This window comes from Pollicipes pollicipes, unplaced genomic scaffold (assembly GCF_011947565.3).
Source record: "Pollicipes pollicipes isolate AB1234 unplaced genomic scaffold, Ppol_2.1 Scaffold_4002;HRSCAF=4701_pilon_pilon_pilon, whole genome shotgun sequence".
Lineage (NCBI taxonomy): Eukaryota > Metazoa > Arthropoda > Thecostraca > Pollicipedomorpha > Pollicipedidae > Pollicipes > Pollicipes pollicipes.
This window is the reverse complement of record NW_023596420.1, coordinates 12,869,261-12,890,024: the sequence shown is the minus strand read 5'-3', so window position 1 is coordinate 12,890,024 and position 20,764 is coordinate 12,869,261. Positions and strand designations below refer to the sequence as shown.

Below are 20,764 nucleotides of genomic sequence, written 5' to 3'. Positions count from 1 at the left end.
AGATCGAATTCGGAAGCCCACCATCACACAGGGAAATCTCCCCGACAAAAGACCAAATGGGCTAACAAGCATGATTTGTGATAAGGGATGCATACTAAGGTATAACAACAAAGCATGGGTGCGGAGCCGAGTATGGCCAGGGGAACTAACTAAACTCTTTTGCGCGCATCAAAACATTTCGCACTGAAACTAGCGGATTTAACACCCGATGGGTTCAACTTACGGGTGTTGAAAATTCGTGCTAAACAAAATCTCACCAAAAACAGACATACCCTCCCTAACTTGGGAGGACCTCCATAAATATTGTGAATGAGTCGCCAACAATCATTGGATACCGCCAGCAATACAATAATAGTGCAAACAGAATAACCTGACAGATGCACTCACCAGCCACCAAACGTAGGACTGATCCGGTCCAGAAGTATCATGCAAGAGGTGAGCTGAGATCTAGCCTAGAAACAAAGACCTCTGCGTCATTATGAAAATCTAGATCTGCATTCCAATGAACGCCAGAAACACAACACGTGGAAAAAGCCGTTAATCTGCATGGACAGAAAGTTAGATTTTGATATGTGGAGTATCATCATCCTCTAAGATATCATCCGAAGTATTTATATCAGTGTTTACACCAAGTCCATCCACGAGGTGTCTTTTCAGGTCTTTGGTTGGTTGCAACGTTTGGTATGTGTGGCTCGTTACAACACAATGACATCAGATACGATAGAATACGAAAGAAATAAAGCGATAGCTCTCATAAACCTGAAGTTTTGACACATCAGCGTGCACCAAACCCAAATCATGACTAAAATAAGAAATGAAGACAAATTGCAAGCGCATAGGGTGATTAATCTGCGAAGATTACATACTAACCCGCCTATGGGCGTATAACATAGATCACCAACATGGGTTTAAAACCTGGGAGTATGTCCAGCATTTGCGTCTTAAAACGCGAGTTTTCACTTCCTCACAGATGAAGACACAGTGGCGGTCGGGGGCGTGCGGTTCCAGGTTGCCGTTACACGATAAGGAACACGCGCGTAGTGGCTTCCAGCCGGCACGTGCGCAGGCAACGAAACATCAACACGGAGGGGCGAGCCTCCCTTAGTGGAACAGAGGAACCTGGCATGAAAAGACGGGTGGGGTAGGGATTCTTTGCGTCTTAACGTTTTAAATATTTTCGGCATTTCCCTCTCCTTCACCAAGTCATCAACCCAGGAAAGGTGAGTCCACAACAAATACATCGACTCGGCGATAATTTCAGCGATTCGCTGCATATTTCCTGCGTGCGCCCAGTCTCTTTCAGGACGCTGCCATGCCATGTTAAGTTAAATAATGCCTTTTGCAGGAGAGAGCGTGTGGGTGTGACACGTGACCCGTGCGCACGCACAACTGAAAACACACGACTGTCCGTTTAGTTTCTGATCGTAGTATGCCAGTCCCGCGTCGTTTCGTACCCTGGGTGCGGAGATGTGGCGTAAAACGCAAAATCGACGAAATCGGAAAGCTGCATCTTCACAGCTGGTGCGCACGTGAAGCACAAAACGTAAGAGTAACGATGATTGCGATCATTTGCATTGCGATTGATTAATATGATCACTGCGGTTAACATGCAATGATCATAACGATCATTGCAAGTTAAACCACGTGATTACTCGTTAGACTGCCCGTCGAAGCATGCCAATCGCTGCTCGCTTCGTTCCCTGGGTGCAAAGATATCACGTGTACACCCGTCAAAACGCAAAATCCGTTTTCCAGCGCGGCTACACATGACACGTAACACGTGTAACCTCATGTTCTCCGCAGACGACTTCCAGTTACAGTCTCTATCAATGTGTACTATTCCTGTGTCGCCGAGATGTGGCAAAAAACGTGAGCACCGTTGAAAACGGCGAAATCCACCTTGCCAGCTCGTGAAGGCGCGACACGTGGGCCGTATGATTGAAAACTTGGCACCGCCCAATGGCCCGTTGGATTCACTATTGTACACATGCCACTCCCGAATGGCTTCGTAACGAAAGTGCCGAGAAATGGTGCAAAACGTGAAAATGGGCGTAAGCTCAAAAATCCATATCGCCAGCACGTGTGGGGGTGGCACGAAGTGCATGGGGCCAAACCGTTTGGAAGGACACACTCTTACAATTGATGCTTTATCGAAGCGTGCGACTCTCGGGTGGCTTCAAGTCATGGGTGCCGCGACATCGCAAAAGGTGTAAACCCGTCCAAAATAGCCAAATCCATACTTCAACACGTGGGCGCCATGACACATGACGCGTGTGACGAATCATCACCATCTTGCCCGCTCCATTCCTTATCGAGGCGTGCCACTCCGGAGTGTGTCCGTGTCCCGGGTGCCGACATGTAGCACAAAACGTGTAAACCCGTGGAAGATAGCATGCCATCTTTGAGCACGTCACACGTGATACGTGCGACCGTACCATTTCACATGGCGTCTCTCTTCGTTCCACCCCGGGGTCGCTCCGACCCGTCCTTGTCGAGACACGAGTGCGAGATCACGATCTGCCGGAGGCCGTGAAATGCGGCTGTCAGTCACGTGTGCAGACATCCTTTTGATATGAACGCACGCACGAGACTGCCGGGAGACGGAGCAGCACCGTTCCGTCGCGCCGTAAAATAGCCGTCATGCATCACGTTATTCTAAGCTCTTCCCTTCTATTCTAAGCTCTTCGTTACTCTAAGCTCTACTATCGGTTACGTTAAATTGTCCGTTCAGAAACTCGCCGTTCCAAAGCGATACGCGATGAGACTCACACAACTCTGCCAGTGCGTGATATCTTAGCTCAAAAATCATGCTACAGGAAATATCGGAGGGCTCATATTCCTATGCTACAAAAGCTGCTGAAGTCCCGGTATAGTAGCCCATTTGAAGCGAGACCGTCGTCTGTCAAGGGAACTGGGTAAGCCCAAAAACAGCTTGACCCACACAGCTGGGTGCATATCAAACACCGCAAAACCGTAAATAAGCGTAGTTACATCACGTTCAAGCGGCGCTGAAGAACCCCTGAGACTGGAACGATAGCACTTATATATATATATATATATATATATATATATATATATATATATATATATATATATATGTACATATAGATATAGCTATAGAGATGGAGAGAGGGAGAGAGATATACATATATATATATATATATATATATATATATAGATATAGATATAGAGATAATAATACAAATCCTTATTACTACGTCCTAGAAGTGTGCCAAAGCCAGCCACTTTGCCATCATTATCTGTCTAAGACCCTACGGTTTCTTGAAGCCACATTTTACTTGCCTGCGAGCTGAGAATTGGCAGCGGTTATCCGGAAATGGCAGCGGAAATCCTCCCGGGCCCGTTTCACGCTCGGGAAGCCTCCGGTCTCTCAGTCGGCACCCATCAACCAAAGCTCGGCTTCTGTCACTAGCCGCTTGAGTTGACTCCAAGCTGAATGCTTGGCAGCAGTCAACGGACTGAACCAGGTGATGGTACAGACCCATCCAACCATCCAGTAACCTCGGCTCAATACGTCTATCCAAGGAGTTAACTAGCTAATACCCCGCGCGTGCGACTGCCACGGTGCGGGATCGCTCCAACAGCACACGCATCGCGCATCGGTTCGGGCTTTTCAGAAGTACAACCACCTTTGTCTGCCATGCATGATCCTTTACAAGTCGCGAACCACCTAGTCCTGAACAGCCAGTCGGCGATCATCAGCCCACCGCGGCACTGTCATACGCCGTCGTGTGCCCAATGTTTTGTGCACGGCCGCGTGACAGGCTGAGATGTATTACGCGACTAACAGCCTGTGTTACCGACGTAGCAGTGACATTCTCCCGCGGCTTCTACCTACCCCACGCCATTTGACTCATATCTCGAATGTTCAAAAGATCTGGCCTGTTATTCTTTACGAAGCTCTCCAGCCATCCTCTCCTGTTATAAGCGTGTCATTTGCACCGTGTCACGAAGCCCGCATTGATGTCTCCAAGAAGAACGGACACGGACACGTCAACTGATCAACGAACCTTTGAAATGCCGGCACGCATATCTGCTTTAGTGACGGAGATAGAGCTTATGGTGGTTCTTATCGCGAAGGTCAACGGATACGACCACTGCCTGCACATCGACGTCGAAAGGGACCGCTGTGTTTGGGAGGCCGTGCTGCACCGCGAGCGCCACACCACCGTGCGCTATTGTTTCAAGGATAGGACCCTTCCTATGCATGGTACAGCCAGACATTCGCTGACAATTGCTTGCCGACATGTTTGTTGCTTGTAGGCAGATAAGATTTGGTACGTGCAAGTTAGCAGTTAAAGTTAGCATGCTACCAGCCATTAAAAATGGCTAAAAAGCTGTGCCATTATATTGGCCAATTGTGTGAGAGAAGTATTTCATGTCGCAACCATGTGCACCCATACCCTTCCTTGGGTGGACTTTCTGGTCTTCTCCGTCCGTCCCATCCGGTGCTTTGCCAGAGATGTCTGGCTGCATTGCCTTGTTTTTCGGCATCATCCACACGATGGCAGCTGAAAACCATCCCATTCGGCAGCGCCTTCCTCCTCACACCCATGCTGGTCAGGGCTAGTGTTATTGGCTTATCAGTCAGGCCGGTTTTCACATAATGTCTGTCAAGGCTAAAAATATATTTCGCTTTAACTCACTTACCTTTAACTAATGTACAAAACAAGCACGAGGACACGCAGGAGAACACATCGACGTGTTGATGCCAAAGCTACCAGACGTGAGTAGAAGCACCATAGACATCAGAAGCCTGAGCCTCATTGCTACCGGAGCCAGCATAGCTCTCAGTTGATGGGACGTGGTAGGAGGTGGGAGCCGTGGTGCTGTAATGCCTGGCCGGAACCGGTGTGCTGTGTACAGCGGAAGCTGTGGTGCTGTAGTTGGCCGGAGTTGGGGTGCTGTAGCTGGCCGGAGCTGTGCTGCTGTAGCTGGTGGAAGCCGAGGTGCTGTGTCTGGACGGAGCCGATGTGCTGTGTCTGGACGGAGCCAATGAGTTGTGTCTGGCGGGAGCTGGGGTGCCATAGCTGGCCGGAGCCAGGCTGCTGTGCCTGGCCTGAGATGGTGTGCTGTGTCTGGCTGGAGCCAATGTGCTGTGTGTAGCCGGAGCTGGGGTGCTGTAGCTGACCGGAGTCGGGTTGCTGTGCCTGGCCTGAGACGGTGTGCTGTGTCTGGTGGGTGCCGGTGTGCTGTGCCTGGCCGAAGATGGTGTGCTGTGCCCGGCGGAAGCCGAGGTGAAGTGTCTGGCAGGAGTTGGGGTGCTGTAACTTGCGTGACCCCGAGACCTCACGCGGACGGCAACTGGCGCCTGGTAGCCAGCAGGAGCCGGGTCGCTGTGCCTGGCGAGAGCCAAGGTGCTGTGTCTGGCAGGAGCCGGGGTGCTGTAGTCAGCAGGACGTCCGCGCTTAAAGGCAGTGGAAGCTGAGGCCCTGTGGCTAGAATGAGCCGGGCTATTGTAACTAGCGACAGTTGGACCGCTGTAACTAGGGGGAGCTGGGCCGCTGTGGCTAGCGGAAGCTGGGCCGCTGTAGCTAGCGTGAGCTGGGCCGCTGTAGCTAGCGGGAGCTGGGCCACTGTAGCTAGCGTGAGCTGGGCCGCTATAACCAGCGGGGGCTGGGCCTCTGTATCTAGAGGGAGCTGGACCCCTGTAGCTAGCGGGAGCTGGGACGCTGTAACTAACGCGAGTTGGGCTGCTGTAACTAGCGGGAGCTGGGCCGCTGTAACTAGCGTGAGCTGGGCCGTTGTAATTAGCGCGAGCTGGGCCGGTGTAGCTAGCGTGAGCTGGGCCGTTGTAGCTAGCGTGAGCTGGGCCGCTGTAACCAGCGTGAGCTGGGCCGCTGTAACTAGCGCGAGCTGGGCCGTTGAAATTAGCGGGAGCTGGGCCACTGTAGCTAACGGGAGCTTGGCTTCTGTAACTGGCGGGAGCTGGGCCGCTGTAACTAGTGGGAGCTGGGCCGCTGTGGCTAGCGGGAGCTGGGCCGCTGTAACTTATGAGAACGGGGGCGCTGTAGGTGGCGAAGGCTGGGCTGCTGTAGGTGGCAGCAGCTGGGCTGCTGTAGGTAGCGGGAGCTGGGCCTCTGTAGGTGGCGACAGCTGGGCTGCTGTAGGTGGCGGCAGCTGGGCCCCTGTAGGTGGCGGTAGCGGCCTTACTGTAGCTGGCAGGAGCTGGAGCCTTGTGACTGGACGCCGCCGGGCCGTAAGCCCCCTCGCCCTGGTACACCTGAGGCACCACGGGCAGCGGGTACTGGGTCGGCACCGGTGTCGGCAGGGTGTCGCTGTTGGGCCGGTAGCCGTTCTCGTCGGCCACGAAGTCCACCTTCACCGGCTGGCCGTAGTCGTCGGTGTAGCTCCAGCTGCCCTGGTGGACGTAGCCACCGGTGGGCTGGCCGTGCTCACCGGCGCCGTAGCCGGGCCGGGGGTTGCCGTTCTCGGCACGGTAGATGCCGTTCTCCGTCTGGAAGCTCGACTGGTACGAGCCGTCGCCCGGCTGCACGTGCTCCTGACTGACGATGGCGTAGTGGGCGTAGCGGCCGTGCTCCCCGGCCGTGTGGGCGGCCGGCAGTTGGTGTGGGTCGGCAGGGGCCGGGCCCTCGGCGCGGGCCAGTGCGGCCAGACAGGCGGCCACCAGCTGTCCGAGGAGACACACGGTGTGAGAACGAGCATTGCGCGCTATCGGGACGGGATTTGGAGAACTGAGCAAAACTGACTGTGAGGCTAAGCTGTCACGACATTCTCGGCTCGAAAAGGCAGGCATATTCACTTCATCCGGTTCTTAGTTGCTTTTACTTTACAAGATGATCTAATTATTTGTTGCCCACCAATATGAGGAAAAGCATGCTCTTCCGTGCCCGCTTGCTCTTTTCATTCATGCAAAACAATGCAGTACAAAAACATCCGGTAAGATGCTTGAAACGTGATTCTTCACAATGGTCTTGTTTTGACGTTTGAGAGCAAGTACAAGCTGGTGCGTCACAGCACCAATAAAGCAAACGACACTGCATGACATAAAACAGAGCTTCACGAATCATCATTGCCTGTGCCGGGGCCGGATTACTGCAACCATCACTTCCATGTGGGCGCACTCACCAGATACATTGTTGTTCTGCTGTCGACACTTGGACAGTGGTACCGGACACGCTCGGTGTCAAGCTTTTATACGGCAGACCGCGGGCGCTGTCCAGACGTGACGATCTCAGCTCATTGGTCAGAAAGTCTCCGCCCATGCCCATAACCGGACCAGCCGCCATCAAACCGCAGTGTCACAACGTCCCGACATTGGAGTCAGACGGTCGGGAAGCTGACGGTGCCAGGCCGGGTGAGAGCCACTTCACCGGCGCTGTCCTCCTGCAATGGACCCTCACAACGGCAGAGGCCATCCGGACCTGGCAGCTATCCGTCATCATAGGCAGTTGTCACGAACACCTGCTATGCCTAATGTCAGATAACTTTTTGAATAACTGCTGGAGAACATACGAGGGCATGTTTACCCTGCCTGACATCTATTTAGTTCGACAGTTCGCTTATTGACAGAAACAGTGCAAACAAGATAAGGATTTTGAAGCGCACAATCTGCTGAAATTATCCGACTCATCATAATGTTTGCTATTTTCTGTTGCAGATACTCTATTCTGTCGTTACATACCAGCTGCTAGTTGAGATTCTGTGCTGCCTTCCGTCATTTGCCAGCCAACCCAGGCTGGAATGTTTTCGAAATCATCCAAATTAAGATATTGCCGAATACGTATTATGCTAAATATGCTGTATTTGATGCGACGCTCGTTGTTGGTTTTTTGCACCCCCGGATGCATCTTTGGCGCTTCAAAAGAGAAATAACATTGTGACATGATTTCAACGTCTGGGAAATAATTCCCGATGCATACGTTATAAACGCTGGCAGGAAGCCCAACACCGCCCAGCCGTGCCAGCGTCTCAATTCAAGTCTCCAGCGCCAAAAGAGCTGTGCGTAGTTCTTATTTTCACTTGTCTACCCGTGATCTTTTACTGTCAACATTTTGATACGGACATATTTATGCATGCCATAAAGTTCGTAGTAAAGACGGGGAGTAAGGTGGTCGACGCTGCCCCCAGGGCAAATATGTGCGCACGCGACGAACGATCTTTAGGCGAGGGTGCGTCAGTAGAATTATGTCAGAACCCTTTGCAATTGCACTGGAAAAACAATGTCACAGATGTAAGGCACGTCGAGACCCTACAAACTGGCAACAAATGTCCACCACCCCCTGACCTACGGCGTAGACTTCGTCCCCAAATGAAGCCGTCTCGGTGCTCAGTCGTGAGGGACTCGAGCTCCTCCTTGGTTGGATTTTCAGGTTTTCAACGTCCGTTTCCTCCACAACGTTGGCAGAGACGCCTCTTGTTTCCCGCAAATCCAGAGACACCTTTTTTCTGCTCTATTTTCCTTCGCCATTCTGTGCCACTCGTTACGGTTGCATTGGTAAATGATAGCGATGCTGTTGAGAACTGACGAGTTAAGGCAGCGATAGGTAGGACGCTTGTTACTTGATAGTTGCTGAACTCTAGATAAGGTACGTTTTGGTATTGTTCGATCTAGGTATATTTGATATTTTTCAATCCAACTCGATTCGATGTTATTCAGTCTAAGTTCATTTGATGTTATTTACTCTTATTAGATTTAGTGTCATTCAATCCAACTGAAGCTGATGTTATTCAGCATACTTTATCATTCTAATCAGATAAAAAATTACCCTCTTGCTGCGCTGTATAACCGAATTATATCGAATGCCTTTAAGGTAAGATAATATCTTTCTTGCTGTTCTGTTCTGAAAGCTCGCCACGTCATCAACAACGCCCTGCAAAAAGCTCATCGACATCGCTGTAACCGATTTTCGTGTGCCTGTGGGCTGAGAAATGGCAGCACTTATGCGAACCCTCCCCGGTCCCCCAACCAGTATGCAAAACCAACAGGTCTTTCAGTCGACACTACCGGCAAAACCTTGGCCCAACACATTCGATGCATTAGTTGGCTCAATGACGAATGTTTCCCAGCAGTTAAGACTGAGCCAGATTTTGGCACAGACCCGCCCACAATCCATAAAACTCCGTTCAAACTTTTGGTGGAGGGATAAAGTGACTGACATCTCACGCGTGCGAATCCCTCGGTGCACGGCAGTCCCAACGGAACACGCATGATGCACGTGATCGGGTTTCCTTAAGTAGAACCAGGTGGTCTGTCGTGCACGATCCCTTAAAAACCTTAAGCCATTCTGTTTGGAAAAAGCGGTCGGCGGTAATCACGCCACCATAGGACCAACACACGCCACATGACATTGTACTGTAGGTCTTGTATTGGTGGCATTGTATTGGTGGTATTGTAGACATGCATCTCGACACGTTTCATTTTTCTACACCGCCTGTCCAGGATCAGTGGAGCTTCCCGGAGGGATATGGGACAGGAAGCAGACCGGCCGCTGCTATGAACCCCTCTGCGAGGCAAACAGCACCATTAGGCCGAAAAGAGCCCTTGAAGTGCATGCAGGTCCGCCAAAGTCTGCGCCTGGCCGCCCCGCCACGGCAGGAGAGCACCTGCTAGTCAACTGATCCGCGGGATAGAGCGGCGCGCGAGCTGACAGGGCGTGGCAAGTGACTATTGTTCCAGAGCTTCACACGACGGCGGCCTTTTTCCGTTTCGGACCGCCACTTCAAAAGAGACATTTGCCACCGGCCAGTCGGACGAGATTGGTGAACTCGCGGTGCCCGACCATCGGCGGAAGAATAAAACAGGACAGCTGCCTTGTCCCCCTCCCATCCTCCCAGGTGTCGGCACCATGCAGCAACGGGATGAGTGGGGGACGCGCGTGACCCACCCGAGGCGAATCATGAGGAGAGTGGGCGGACCTTGCACCATCGGGGGCGTGGCGATGCCCGAATCCCCCAGGGCACGGTGGGGGGTGGGAGGGGGGACATCCCTGGGGTTTCGAAAGGCTGGCTCGGCAACGTATTAGAGGAGAACATTCCCGGCGGAGGATTTGACCATACAAAAACGAGGCGAGCCGACCCAGTTTCACGAAACTGTAAGGACAAAAAACTTCATGAAACAGACTTAGAAATAGAGTCTCGGAGCAGGAATTGTCCGAGAGAATTGTCCGAGGGAGGTCTCACAGGGGCGGAGCCAACTTAAGGACAAAGTCTCAGTGGAGCAGGACTCTGGCTGCTGAAGGACTCCCACGCCAGACTTTGCAGTCATGCTGGTGCCCACAGTCTGTGCTGTTGGCCTAGGCCCAGTTTCAAAAACCCGTTGCATGGCATTGGGCTTATTTTTCTGATGATCCCCCTCCCAGCTTCATATTAAGTCTAAATGGGAAGTCATTCCTCTGAATGAAAACAATTTTAAGTCTCCAAAAACCTGCTTTTAAAGTGCAACATCGAGGAAGAAAATTTATGTGGCCGAAATCCGGGTGAAAACCAGGTCCTGGCAACACATCAGTTCAGCGTTCTCAGCTGAGCCCCCAACCGATTTTTGAAGGCGACACCCCTAGTTTATAACATGGCTAAGATTTACCAACCTGCGACAAAAAGCGTAAAATGATAACCGGATCATTATCGGAAGCCCTTATGTTTGTAACCACTTATATATCGTAACGCTTAACGTATCAAAACCGCTAATGTTTCATAACACCTGGTAACAGCAGCAGTATTCCCTGCAGAGTTGTGATTAGATTAGATTAGAGGCTACGAGCATTCGGGATTACGTACGTTAGATCTTATGACACATTAGGTGTTATGATACGTTAGGAGTTGCGATACATTAGGTGTTATGATATATTAGGAGTTGCGGTACCTTAAAGGTTATGGTACATTAGGTGCTACGTACATTAGGCGTTATGAAGCATTAGAGGTTTTGATGCATGAGGCGCTACGGTGCATTAGTGGTTACGAACATTACCATGAACGGCTGCGTGCTTCGAAACCGTCCCGTGACCCCCCCCCCCCCCTTCAGCGGGGGAAAGGAGTGAGCCGTTGAAACCTTTCCCCTCCCGTGTAACTAGGGAGGAGGGGGCGGGGGCACTGTCCACGCGACCCACCTCGCACGGCACTGCGACTCGGGTCAGGAGGCGGGATCCTGTGAACCAGTCATCATGGATGGCTGGGGAGGGGATGTGCCGTACAGCATCAGGCGCTGTGCCCTCGTGTCGTTGCGTTGTGTAGCGTAAGTATCAAGGAGAAAACATAGAGCTGAATATGTACTCTGAGTGTGGTTGACTGCATGCGTGAAGACTTTCCAACTGCATAGACATTGAAGACTCTGCAAATAGTCTGCTTCTGCCGATGCAAGGATGCATCGCAGCCTTACCAGCCATCTGGTGCCTACCTGCTCGCAACAGCTGCGAGACAGCATCACAGCTACCTCCCCGACCCGGACCAGCACGCTCGTCACCGGGGTCGTCCGGTAGTGACCACCGAGCCCATCGGCCCTGTCAACGCGCTGGCGGATCTCGGGCGACATCGAGGCGAACACGAATGCCTCGGAGATTCCACCGAGAAACGAACTGCACAGAGATCAATATTGTTGAAACTTTACCGGCTAGCTGAAAAGGATCTCAGCGCTTGACACACGCGGAGCTTTCGTCTCCCAGTGTCGCTGTTGCCGTTCTCGGTCGTGAGGATCCCGATCTACTCTTCCGTGGTGGGACTTTTATCTCCTGAAGCCCCGTCCCCTCCCGTGACTTGCGAAAGACTTCTGGCTATATAACCTTGGTTTTTGGAATCCTACACACGACAGCACATGCATCCGTTATCGCCTGTCGCGTCTCACCCTGCGCAAGGAGGCTTGCTTGCACTGATTCTAAGACTCCATGTAAAGGAGCTCAATGACCATTCCATCGGCTTCAAGTGCACGCTGATTAGGGCTGAAACGTATATATTCCCTTAAGATCACACTTTAAATACACACAACTAGCAAGGAGGAAAGCTTGGCATGTTCGACGTCACCCATATCAGTTGTGAGTGAGAGCACCATAGTTATCATAGGTATCATAGGAAACCCGAGCCTCATGGCCACGGGAGCCAGCATAGTTGTCAAAAGCTGGAACATGGTGTTTGGTGGGTGCCATGGTGCTGTACCTAGCGGGACCTTGAGACCTCGCGATGATGGCAGGTAGCGCCTAGTGGCTGGTGGGAGCCGGGGTGCTGTGGCTGGCGGGAGCCGGGGCATTGTAGTTGGACGGGGCAGGGGTGCTGTAACTGGTGGGAGCCGGGGTGCTATAACCAGCGGAACGTCCGTGCTTGAAGCCGGTTGAAGCTGAGGCCCTGTGGCTTGAAGGAGCCGGGCTACTGTGGCTAGCGGGGGCTGGGCCGCTGTAGCTAGCGGGGACTGGGCCGCTGTAGGTAGCGGGAGCTGGGCCACTGTAGGTGGCGACAGCTGGGCTGCTGTAGGTGGCGACAGCTGGGCTGCTGTAGATGGCGGCACCTGGGTCGCTGTAGGTGGCAGTAGCGGCCTTATTGTAGCTGGCAGGAGCTGGAGCCTTGTGACTGGACGCAGCCGGGCCGTAAGCCCCCTCGCCCTGGTACACCTGAGGCACCACGGGCAGCGGGTACTGGGTCGGCACAGGTGTCGGCAGGATGTCGCTGTTGGGCCGGTAGCCGTTCTCGTCGGCCACGAAGTCCACCTTCACCGGCTGGCCGTAGTCGTCGGTGTAGCTCCAGCTGCCCTGGTGGACGTAGCCGCCGGCGGGCTGGCCGTGCTCACCGGCGCCGTAGCCGGGTCGGGGGCTGCCGTTCTCGGCACGGTAGATGCCGTTCTCCGTCTGGAAGCTCGACTGGTACGAGCCGTCGCCCGGCTGCATGTGCTCTTGGCTGACGATGGCGTAGTGGGCGTAGCGGCCGTGCTCCCCGGCCGTGTGGGCAGCCGGCAGTTGGTGTGGGTCGGCAGGGGCCGGGCCGTCGGCACGGGCCAGTGCGGCCAGACAGGCGGCCACCAGCTGTCCGAGGAGATACACGGAGTGAGAACGAGCATTACACCAAGAGCAAGGTACCGGAGTGTGATTTGGCAAGCTGGACATAGCTACAAACAAAGGAGATGGCCATAGCAGGACATAGCATAGGGCATGGACTTAGCCAGCCATGCGGCTATTCTGTCATTTAAGTCCTGTGTTTAAAAATCAGGTATCTTCGCTACATTCGCTTCTCAAGTAACGCGTACTTCACGACGTTGACACATGGTTTTCCATCCGTTGCTATGAAAACAGAGATGCCCTTCCGTGCCCGTTTGCTTCAAGTACTTCAAGCAAAGTCTTGCATTGCAAAAACATCACCTAAGGTTTTGCTGCGACACCGTTTTCCTTAGTCGCCTTGTTGTCAGCATTATTAAGCACGTGCAAGAACTGGACGAAAGATGATTGCCTGTGCCACGATCATCAAATTGCCAATAGGCGCACTCACCAGATGCATTGTTGCTTGTTGTTCTCCCGTGGACTGTTGGGCAGTGGTGCCGGTCACATTCGGTGGCAGGCTTTTATACGGCACACTGCTGGCGCTGTCCAGACGTGACAATCCCACCTTAGTGGCCAGAGAGTCGCCGCCGATACCCATAACCGCACCAGCCACCGGCAAACCGCAGTGTCACAACGCCCGGACATTTGAGTCAGACCAGAGTCAGTCACGGTCGGGAAGTTGACGGCGCCAGACCGGTTGTGAGTCACTTCACCAGCGCTGTCCTGCACTGTGACCCACACAGCGGCAGAGGTCAGCAGGACCTGGATGCGAGCCTGCATTGGACGCAAGCACGAGCTGTATACAATGCACGAGAATATTCTGGGAGGGGTGTCACAATGTCATGCCTACCATGACGAACATTAAGTTACTACTGGTTTGTTTATTAAAACAAGTGGCAAAAACAGTTTTGTGAAATGGTCTGGATCTCGTCAATCTGCTGAAACTAAGTCCAACAACAGGCCGACGCGCTACAATTTTTTCCAGAAGTTACATTCAAAGTTTCGCAAAGCCTGTGTGTACCAAGCGACGTACGTTCCAGTTGGTCAGAAAGCTGCGACCATGGCGTAGACGCTACCTGCCGCGAGGCTGGCGTAGACGCTATCCTGACTGTGAGGCTGACGGCCCGTCGCGAGTGAGTCACGTGGCCCAGACGTTCCCGACCAGGGGAACTTTACCCCACGGGAGTGCGAAGGCCGAGGGAAATTGTGATGAAGCCCAATGATGTCAGAGTCAAGACAGACAGCCGTCCCAGCAGTACCTACAGGAAGTCGCTGGCTGAACTGTGACACCGCATGCACTGTCTCGCATCGCAGTCACTGAGCCGAAGTTACCGGCTGTAGCGACCCACAACAGCGACAGAGTTCCTGCTAACATGAAGTGTTTGGCACAATCTAAGTACAAAAAGTGATATTTTATGTTTTGAGTTGCGTTGCCCGCATGCAGTTCGTGGCTTGAACACTTCTTTGCTGGCACGTGGCGACTGCATGATCTTTTCAGTAGGAGGGAAGACTACTCATGGTTTATGTTAATTGAATTTTCTTGTTTGTCGAAGGATTGGAAAATATGATTTGACATGTTGCAGTGGAAATACGCATAAAGTGGTAGAAAATATGTATTTGTCCGTTGTCTGATTCTGCGCCGCTCTCCACCATCAACTTTCGTATTGGCGTTGCATTCCGTTCAAATCCATTAGTACTGTATTGTGATGAAAGAGCTCTTGTGGTTCGTGCAGCTTTCGCTGCTCTTCATGCGTTGACTCTTCCTTCTTGAGAAGAGAAATGATGGGAGCTTCCTGTCACTAACTGGGAGTCATTTGTGCCCCCTTTACAATGAAACTGTCAAAGAGGACCAAACTGAGGTCCCCTGCTGAGCCGTAAACACGCCTCATTTCAGACATCTTCAGTGGCGGAGGATGTGCTCTCTCTCTTTCTGTTGCGATCTGCTGACGTGAGGTTCTTGGCCGAAAACGTGCGCGCTAATGGCGTTATCTGATGCTTCGGAGTGACTATGGACTAGAGTTGCAACACTTTGAGTTCTGAAATTCTGTTCCACCCCGTAGTTCGAATTCGGGAGCCCACCGTCACACAGGGAAATCTCCCCGACAAAAGACCAAATGGGCTAACAAGCATGATTTGTGATAAGGGATGCATACTAAGGTATAACAACAAAGCATGGGTGCGGAGCCGAGTATGGCCAGGGGAACTAACTAAACTCTTTTGCGCGCCTCAAAACATTTCGCAATGAAACTAGCGGATTTAACACCCGATGGGTTCAACTTACGGGTGTTGAAAATTCGTGCTAAACAAAATCTCACCAAAAACAGACATACCCTCCCTAACTTGGGAGGACCTCCATAAATATTGTGAATGAGTTGCCAACAATCATTGGATCCCGCCAGCAATACAATAATAGTGCAAACAGGATAACCTGACAGATGTACTCACCAGCCAGCAAACGTAGGACTGATCCGGTCCAGAAATATCATGCAAGGGGTGAGCTGAGATCTAGCCTAGAAACAAAGACCTCTGCGTCATTATGAAAATCTAGATCTGCATTTCAATGAACGCCAGAAACATAACACATGGAAAAAGCCGGTAATCTGCATGGACAGAAAGTTAGATTTTGATATGTGGAATATCATCATCCTCTAAGATATCATCCGAAGTATTTATAACAGTGTTTACACCAAGTCCATCCACGAGGTGTCTTTTCAGGTCTTTGGTTAGTTGCAGCGTTTGACATGTGTGGCTCGTTACAGCACAATGACGTCAGATAGGATAAAATGCGAAAAAATAAAGCGATAGCTCTCATAAACCTGAAGTTTTGACACATCAGCGTGGACCAAACCCAAATCACAAATAAAATAATAAGTGAAAGCAAATTGTAAGTGCATAGGGTAACTAATATGCGAAGATTACATACCAACCTGCCTATGGGCGTATAACAAAGATCACCAACACGGTGTTAGAACCTGGGAGTATGTCAAGCATTTGCGTCTTAAAACGCAAGTTTTCACTTCCTCACAGATGAAGACACAGTGGCGGTCGGGGTCGTGCGGTTCCAGGTTGCCGCAACACGGTAAGGAACACGCGCGTAATGGATTTCAGTCGGCACGTGCGCAGGTAACGAAACATCAACATGGAGGGGCGAGCCTCCCTTAGTGGAACAGAGGAACCTGGCATGAAAAGAGGGGTGGGGGTGGGGGAGGGATTCTTTGCGTCTTAACGTTTTAAATATTTTCGGCATTTCCCTCTCCTTCACCAAGTCATCAACCCAGGAAAGGTGAGTCCGCAACAAAGACATCGACTCAGCGATAATTTCAGCGATTCACTGCATTTTTCAAAGAGCGCTTATTGTAATAATAATTTTCTGCTCGCTCTGGGAAATTAGAACAAAAATTGTCTTGCGTGCGCCCAGTCCCTTCAGGAGGCTACGACGCTATGTTAAATTAAACACTGCTTTTTACATGAGAGAGCGTGTGGGTGTGACACGTGACCCGTGCGCACGCACAATTGAAAATACACGGCCGTCCGTTGAATTTCTGATCGCAGAATGCCAGTACCGCGTCGCTACGTACCCTTAGTGCGGGGATGTGGCGGAAAACGCAAAATCGACGAAATCGGAAAGCTGCATCTTCACAGCTGGTGCACTCGTGAAGCATAACACGTGCAACATTGCATGTTAAACCACGTGATTGCCCGTTACATTGCCCATCGAAGCATGCTAATCCCTGGTCGCTTCGTTCCCTGGGTGCAAAGATATCACGTGCACACTCGTCAAAACGCAAAATCCGTTTTCCAGCACGGCTACACATGACACGTGACACGTGTAACCTCATGTTCTCCGCAGACGACTTCCAGTTACAGTCTCTATCAATGCGTACTATTCCTGTGTCGCCGAGATGTGGCAAAAAACGTGAGCACCGTTGAAAAAGCGAAATCCATCCTGCCAGCTCGTGGAGGCGCGACATGTGGCCCGTGTGATTGGAAACTTAGCACCACCCAATGGACCGTTGGATTCACTATTGTGCGCATACCACATCCGAATCGCTTCGTAACCAGTGCCGAGAAATGGTGCAAAACGTGAAAATGGGCGTAAGCCCAAAAATCCATATTGTCAGCACGTGTGGGCGTGGCACGAAGTGCATGGGGCCAAACCGTTTGGAAGGACACACTTACATTCGATACCCTATCGAAGCGTGCGACTCTCGGGTCGTTCCAAGTCCTGCATGCCTCGACGTCGCAAAAAGGTGTAAATCCGTCGAAAGTGGTGAAATCCATATTTCAACACGTGGACGCCATGGCTCATGACACGTGTGACCAATCATCACCATCTTGCCCACTCCATTCTTTATCGAAGAGCGCCACTCCGGAATGCGTCCATGTCCTCGGTGCCGAGATGTAGCACAAAACGTGAACGCACGAGGAACGGAGCAGCACCGTTCCGTCGCGGCGTAGAATAGCCGTCATGCATCACGTTATTCTAGGCCCATTTGGGAGCAAAATATGACGGATAAAAAAGATCAACAAAAGGATGGCAAAGAGAAAACATGAATCAGCCAACATGCTCATGTAGTTATCGCCACTTAATTCTTAACGATTTGGCGGAAGTGGCTTAGATTCGGCGTTTTTCCCAACTTTGCCCCTCGTCCAACTTTGAAATGCCACCAGTTGCAACTTGCCTTGCAGGTTGCAGCGCAGGCGTAAGTCGCACATACTCGCAGTGCACAATGAAATTGTACCCATAGCAGTTGTGATAGTTGGGAAAATTATTTCACGCTTATATGTGCACTGTGCCGAGATGTGGCGCGAAACCTAACATGCATGCAAACGTAACATGTGGCTTAGAGGATCGTATGACATCTTTGTTGAGTAAGTTTCTATGACAAGGATTCCATTTCTGCAGTTATTTTCACGTATGGGGCCAAATTCAATGCCAAATTGAGTTAAAAGCTCAAAGATGATCACGAAGGACGAAAAACACCTCTTTTCATCGATATATGTCGCTCGTTGCCTTCTAATACCATTGCAAGGGTACCAACGTCAAAAGCTGCTGTGTTTATATGCCACAATCATGTAAACATGTGCTACACACACGACGCATGCAATATAGAAGAATGCACTATATAGAAGACGCTTTCACTTGATTGGATGCGTGTGGTTGAGTTGCCATCCGTATGCTACTTATATGGGACCCTGCGATATCAAGTGCCGCGAGCTTTTTACGGACATCTATGTAACTAGTTTCATGTAGTTAGCAGAGCCAAATTAGCTTGGTTGCTACTTGCGCAACTTTGCGAATTTCTGAGAATTCAGATGGCGGCTAACTCAATCTTGATGATGACCTAATTTCAACATCTTATCTCGACAACCTGGAAGGTCGTGCGATAACGTTTTGGGGACAATATTTATCACACAGATCCCATTTCTGCACATGTTTGTAATATCTGAGGATAAATTCAGGATTAAATCGAAAGTCAAGTTCAAACTTGATCATGAGTCACCAAAATCCCTTCTATTGATCAATATATGTCGTTTGCTGTCTCCTTGTAACCATAGTACCGATACAACTCACAGCACCGCACTTGTTTCAAATAATAATAATATAAACATATGCCAAATCCACGATGCATGTCTTATATGAGACTGTAATACTTAGATACACACATACTATCGGATATATTAAAATGTCGGTCAGGGTATACATTGCTACCTCATGTTAAGAAAGAGCGTTGTACATCAATCGTCGTTTTTATGGCAAAACATATTGTAATTAATCGTAGAACAGGTTATCTAAGCTCTTAAATAACTACGATAGCAAACGTCCGAGCGCAGACACGCGGCAGCCACGACCCCGGCGCCATTTATACGCGTGATCGCAGCATTACTGCGTGATCACAACATTACTGCGCATCAAGAACCATAAAAATGTACGAGCCCAAGGCAACCAGAATTCAATAAAATGCGTTTCTTGCGTATCCAAGCAGTCTTCCATATTGTTTGTAGATTGGTCAACATGGTGGGGAAATATGTCGTTTTTACGTGGGAATGAAAAGCAAAATGAGAACATGGCGGCTAAACAAAACTTTCTAATACGGTACATATATATGGCATGGAACATGGATGCCAATGGGACACTGGGTTGAAGGGGATAGGGTAGGGGTTAGGTTAGGTTAGGTTAGGTTAGGCTAGGCTAGGTTAGGTTAGGTTAGGTTAGGTTGTTAGGCCAGGCTAGGTTAGGTTACGCTAGGTTAGGTTAGGTTAAGTTAGGTTGGGCTATGCCAGGCTAGTTTAGTTTAGGCTATGTTCTGAACTATTCTGGCCTGTCCGTTTCATAAACGTACTTAGACGCGATAAGAAACGTTTTTCATTGCATTTTTATTGTTACCTTGGTCCAGTACATTTGTTATGGTTCTTGATTAGCAGAAACATTGTAATTACGCAACGGCAACGCAGAAACGGCGCTAAGGAGTCGAGGCGGTGGGGTGCGTGCGGAGCTCGGGAGCTCGCTATCGTAAATATTAAAATTTGAAGGTAGGAGCATGAACCTACCTGTTTTAAAATTGTTTACGATGTGTTCCGCCTTAAACACGACGAATGGTGTACAATGATTTTTTTCTAACGTTAGGTAGCAATGTATACCTTCACTGAAATGTCCGTTCAGAAGCTCGGCGCTGCAAGGCGATACGCGATGAGTGTCACACAACTCTGCCAGTACGTGATATCTTAGCTCAAAAATCATGCTACTGCAGCTTTATACCGGGAAGTAGAAATAATGAAAAAGAAATATTGGAGGGCTCATATTCCTATTCTGCAAAAGTTGGTGAAGTCCCGGTATGGTACCCCATTTGAAGCGAGGCCGTCATCTGTCAAGGGAACTGGGTAAGCCCAAAGACAGCTTGACCCACGCAGCTGGGTACATGTCAGACATTGCAAAACCGCAAATAAGCGTAATTAGATCACGTTCAAGCAGCGCTAAAGAACCCCTGAGGCTAGAACGATAGCACTTATGCTCGGTTGGGTGATTGATCTACATCCTGCTGACGTTCAACACCATGTTACTTTTTACAATCGCTTCCGTGTTTAATAGTGTTCCTTGGCTAAGAAGTGTTTTTTTTCCGTGCCTAATCGTTTAGCCGTGTCATTGAGTTCAGGCATGTCGTGACCTCACAACCTAACTGAAAGAGGGTCATCAGCCCTTGGCCCTCGTGAGCGCGTTGGCCCCCCGTGTGGCCATCCCGGCTCTCAGTCGTAAGAGGATCCACCAACTCCTCGGTTGGACTTGCATCTTTTTACTCTCCGTCCCCTCCAGTGTGTTGTGAAAGACGTCTGGCCTTGCACGCTTGGTTTTTCAGTCATTCACAAGATGGCAGCTGATAACCCCTACATCCGCCATCGTCTTCCGCTTCGCACTCCGCGCAAGACGGCTTGCTGGTTGTAGTTCTCAGATTCCTTGTCATGGGGTCAAGTGACCATTCCGTCAATTTGTAGTGTACGTTGGTCAAGGCTGAAAAACATTTTTATTATTTCATCGCCGCACTTACACTTCAATAACTACGCCCCCCAGGCAACGAGAAAAACTCGGCGCAATGGAGACATGCATATCAGTTGCGAGCAGGAGCACCATAGGTGTCAGAAACCGGAGCCTCATGGCTACCGGAGTCGGCATAGTTGTCGGGAGCTGGGACGCGATGGGCGGCGTGAGCCGAAGTGCTGTGTCTGGCGTGACCTCGAGACCTCACGCGGACGGCAGCTGGCGCCTGATAACC

The 20,764-nt window shown here is 50.7% G+C and overlaps 1 protein-coding gene across 1 annotated transcript; it reads right to left on the bottom strand.

Moving 5' to 3' along the window:
* Window positions 1–4,811: 4,811 nt before the first annotated feature.
* Window positions 4,812–13,452, bottom strand: LOC119094110 (skin secretory protein xP2-like). Its single transcript, XM_037217186.1, has 5 exons — window positions 13,444–13,452; window positions 12,378–12,983; window positions 5,911–6,652; window positions 5,561–5,637; window positions 4,812–5,003 (listed from the first exon to the last, which is right to left on the bottom strand). The coding sequence occupies exons 1-5, from the start codon at window positions 13,450–13,452 to the stop codon at window positions 4,812–4,814; spliced, it is 1,626 nt and encodes a 541-aa protein (XP_037073081.1).
* Window positions 13,453–20,764: the final 7,312 nt, after the last annotated feature.

Excerpts from the sequence above, each read along its gene's own strand:
- LOC119094110 (XM_037217186.1), bottom strand. Across the intron at positions 6,653-12,377 it reads CCGCTACCTACAGCGGCCCA|CTGGTGGCCGCCTGTCTGGC; the intron begins GTCCCCGCTAGC and ends CTCCTCGGACAG. Across the intron at positions 5,004-5,560 it reads GCTACAGCGGCCCAGCTCAC|ACACAGCACATCGGCTCCGT; the intron begins GCTAGCTACAGC and ends GGCTCCGTCCAG.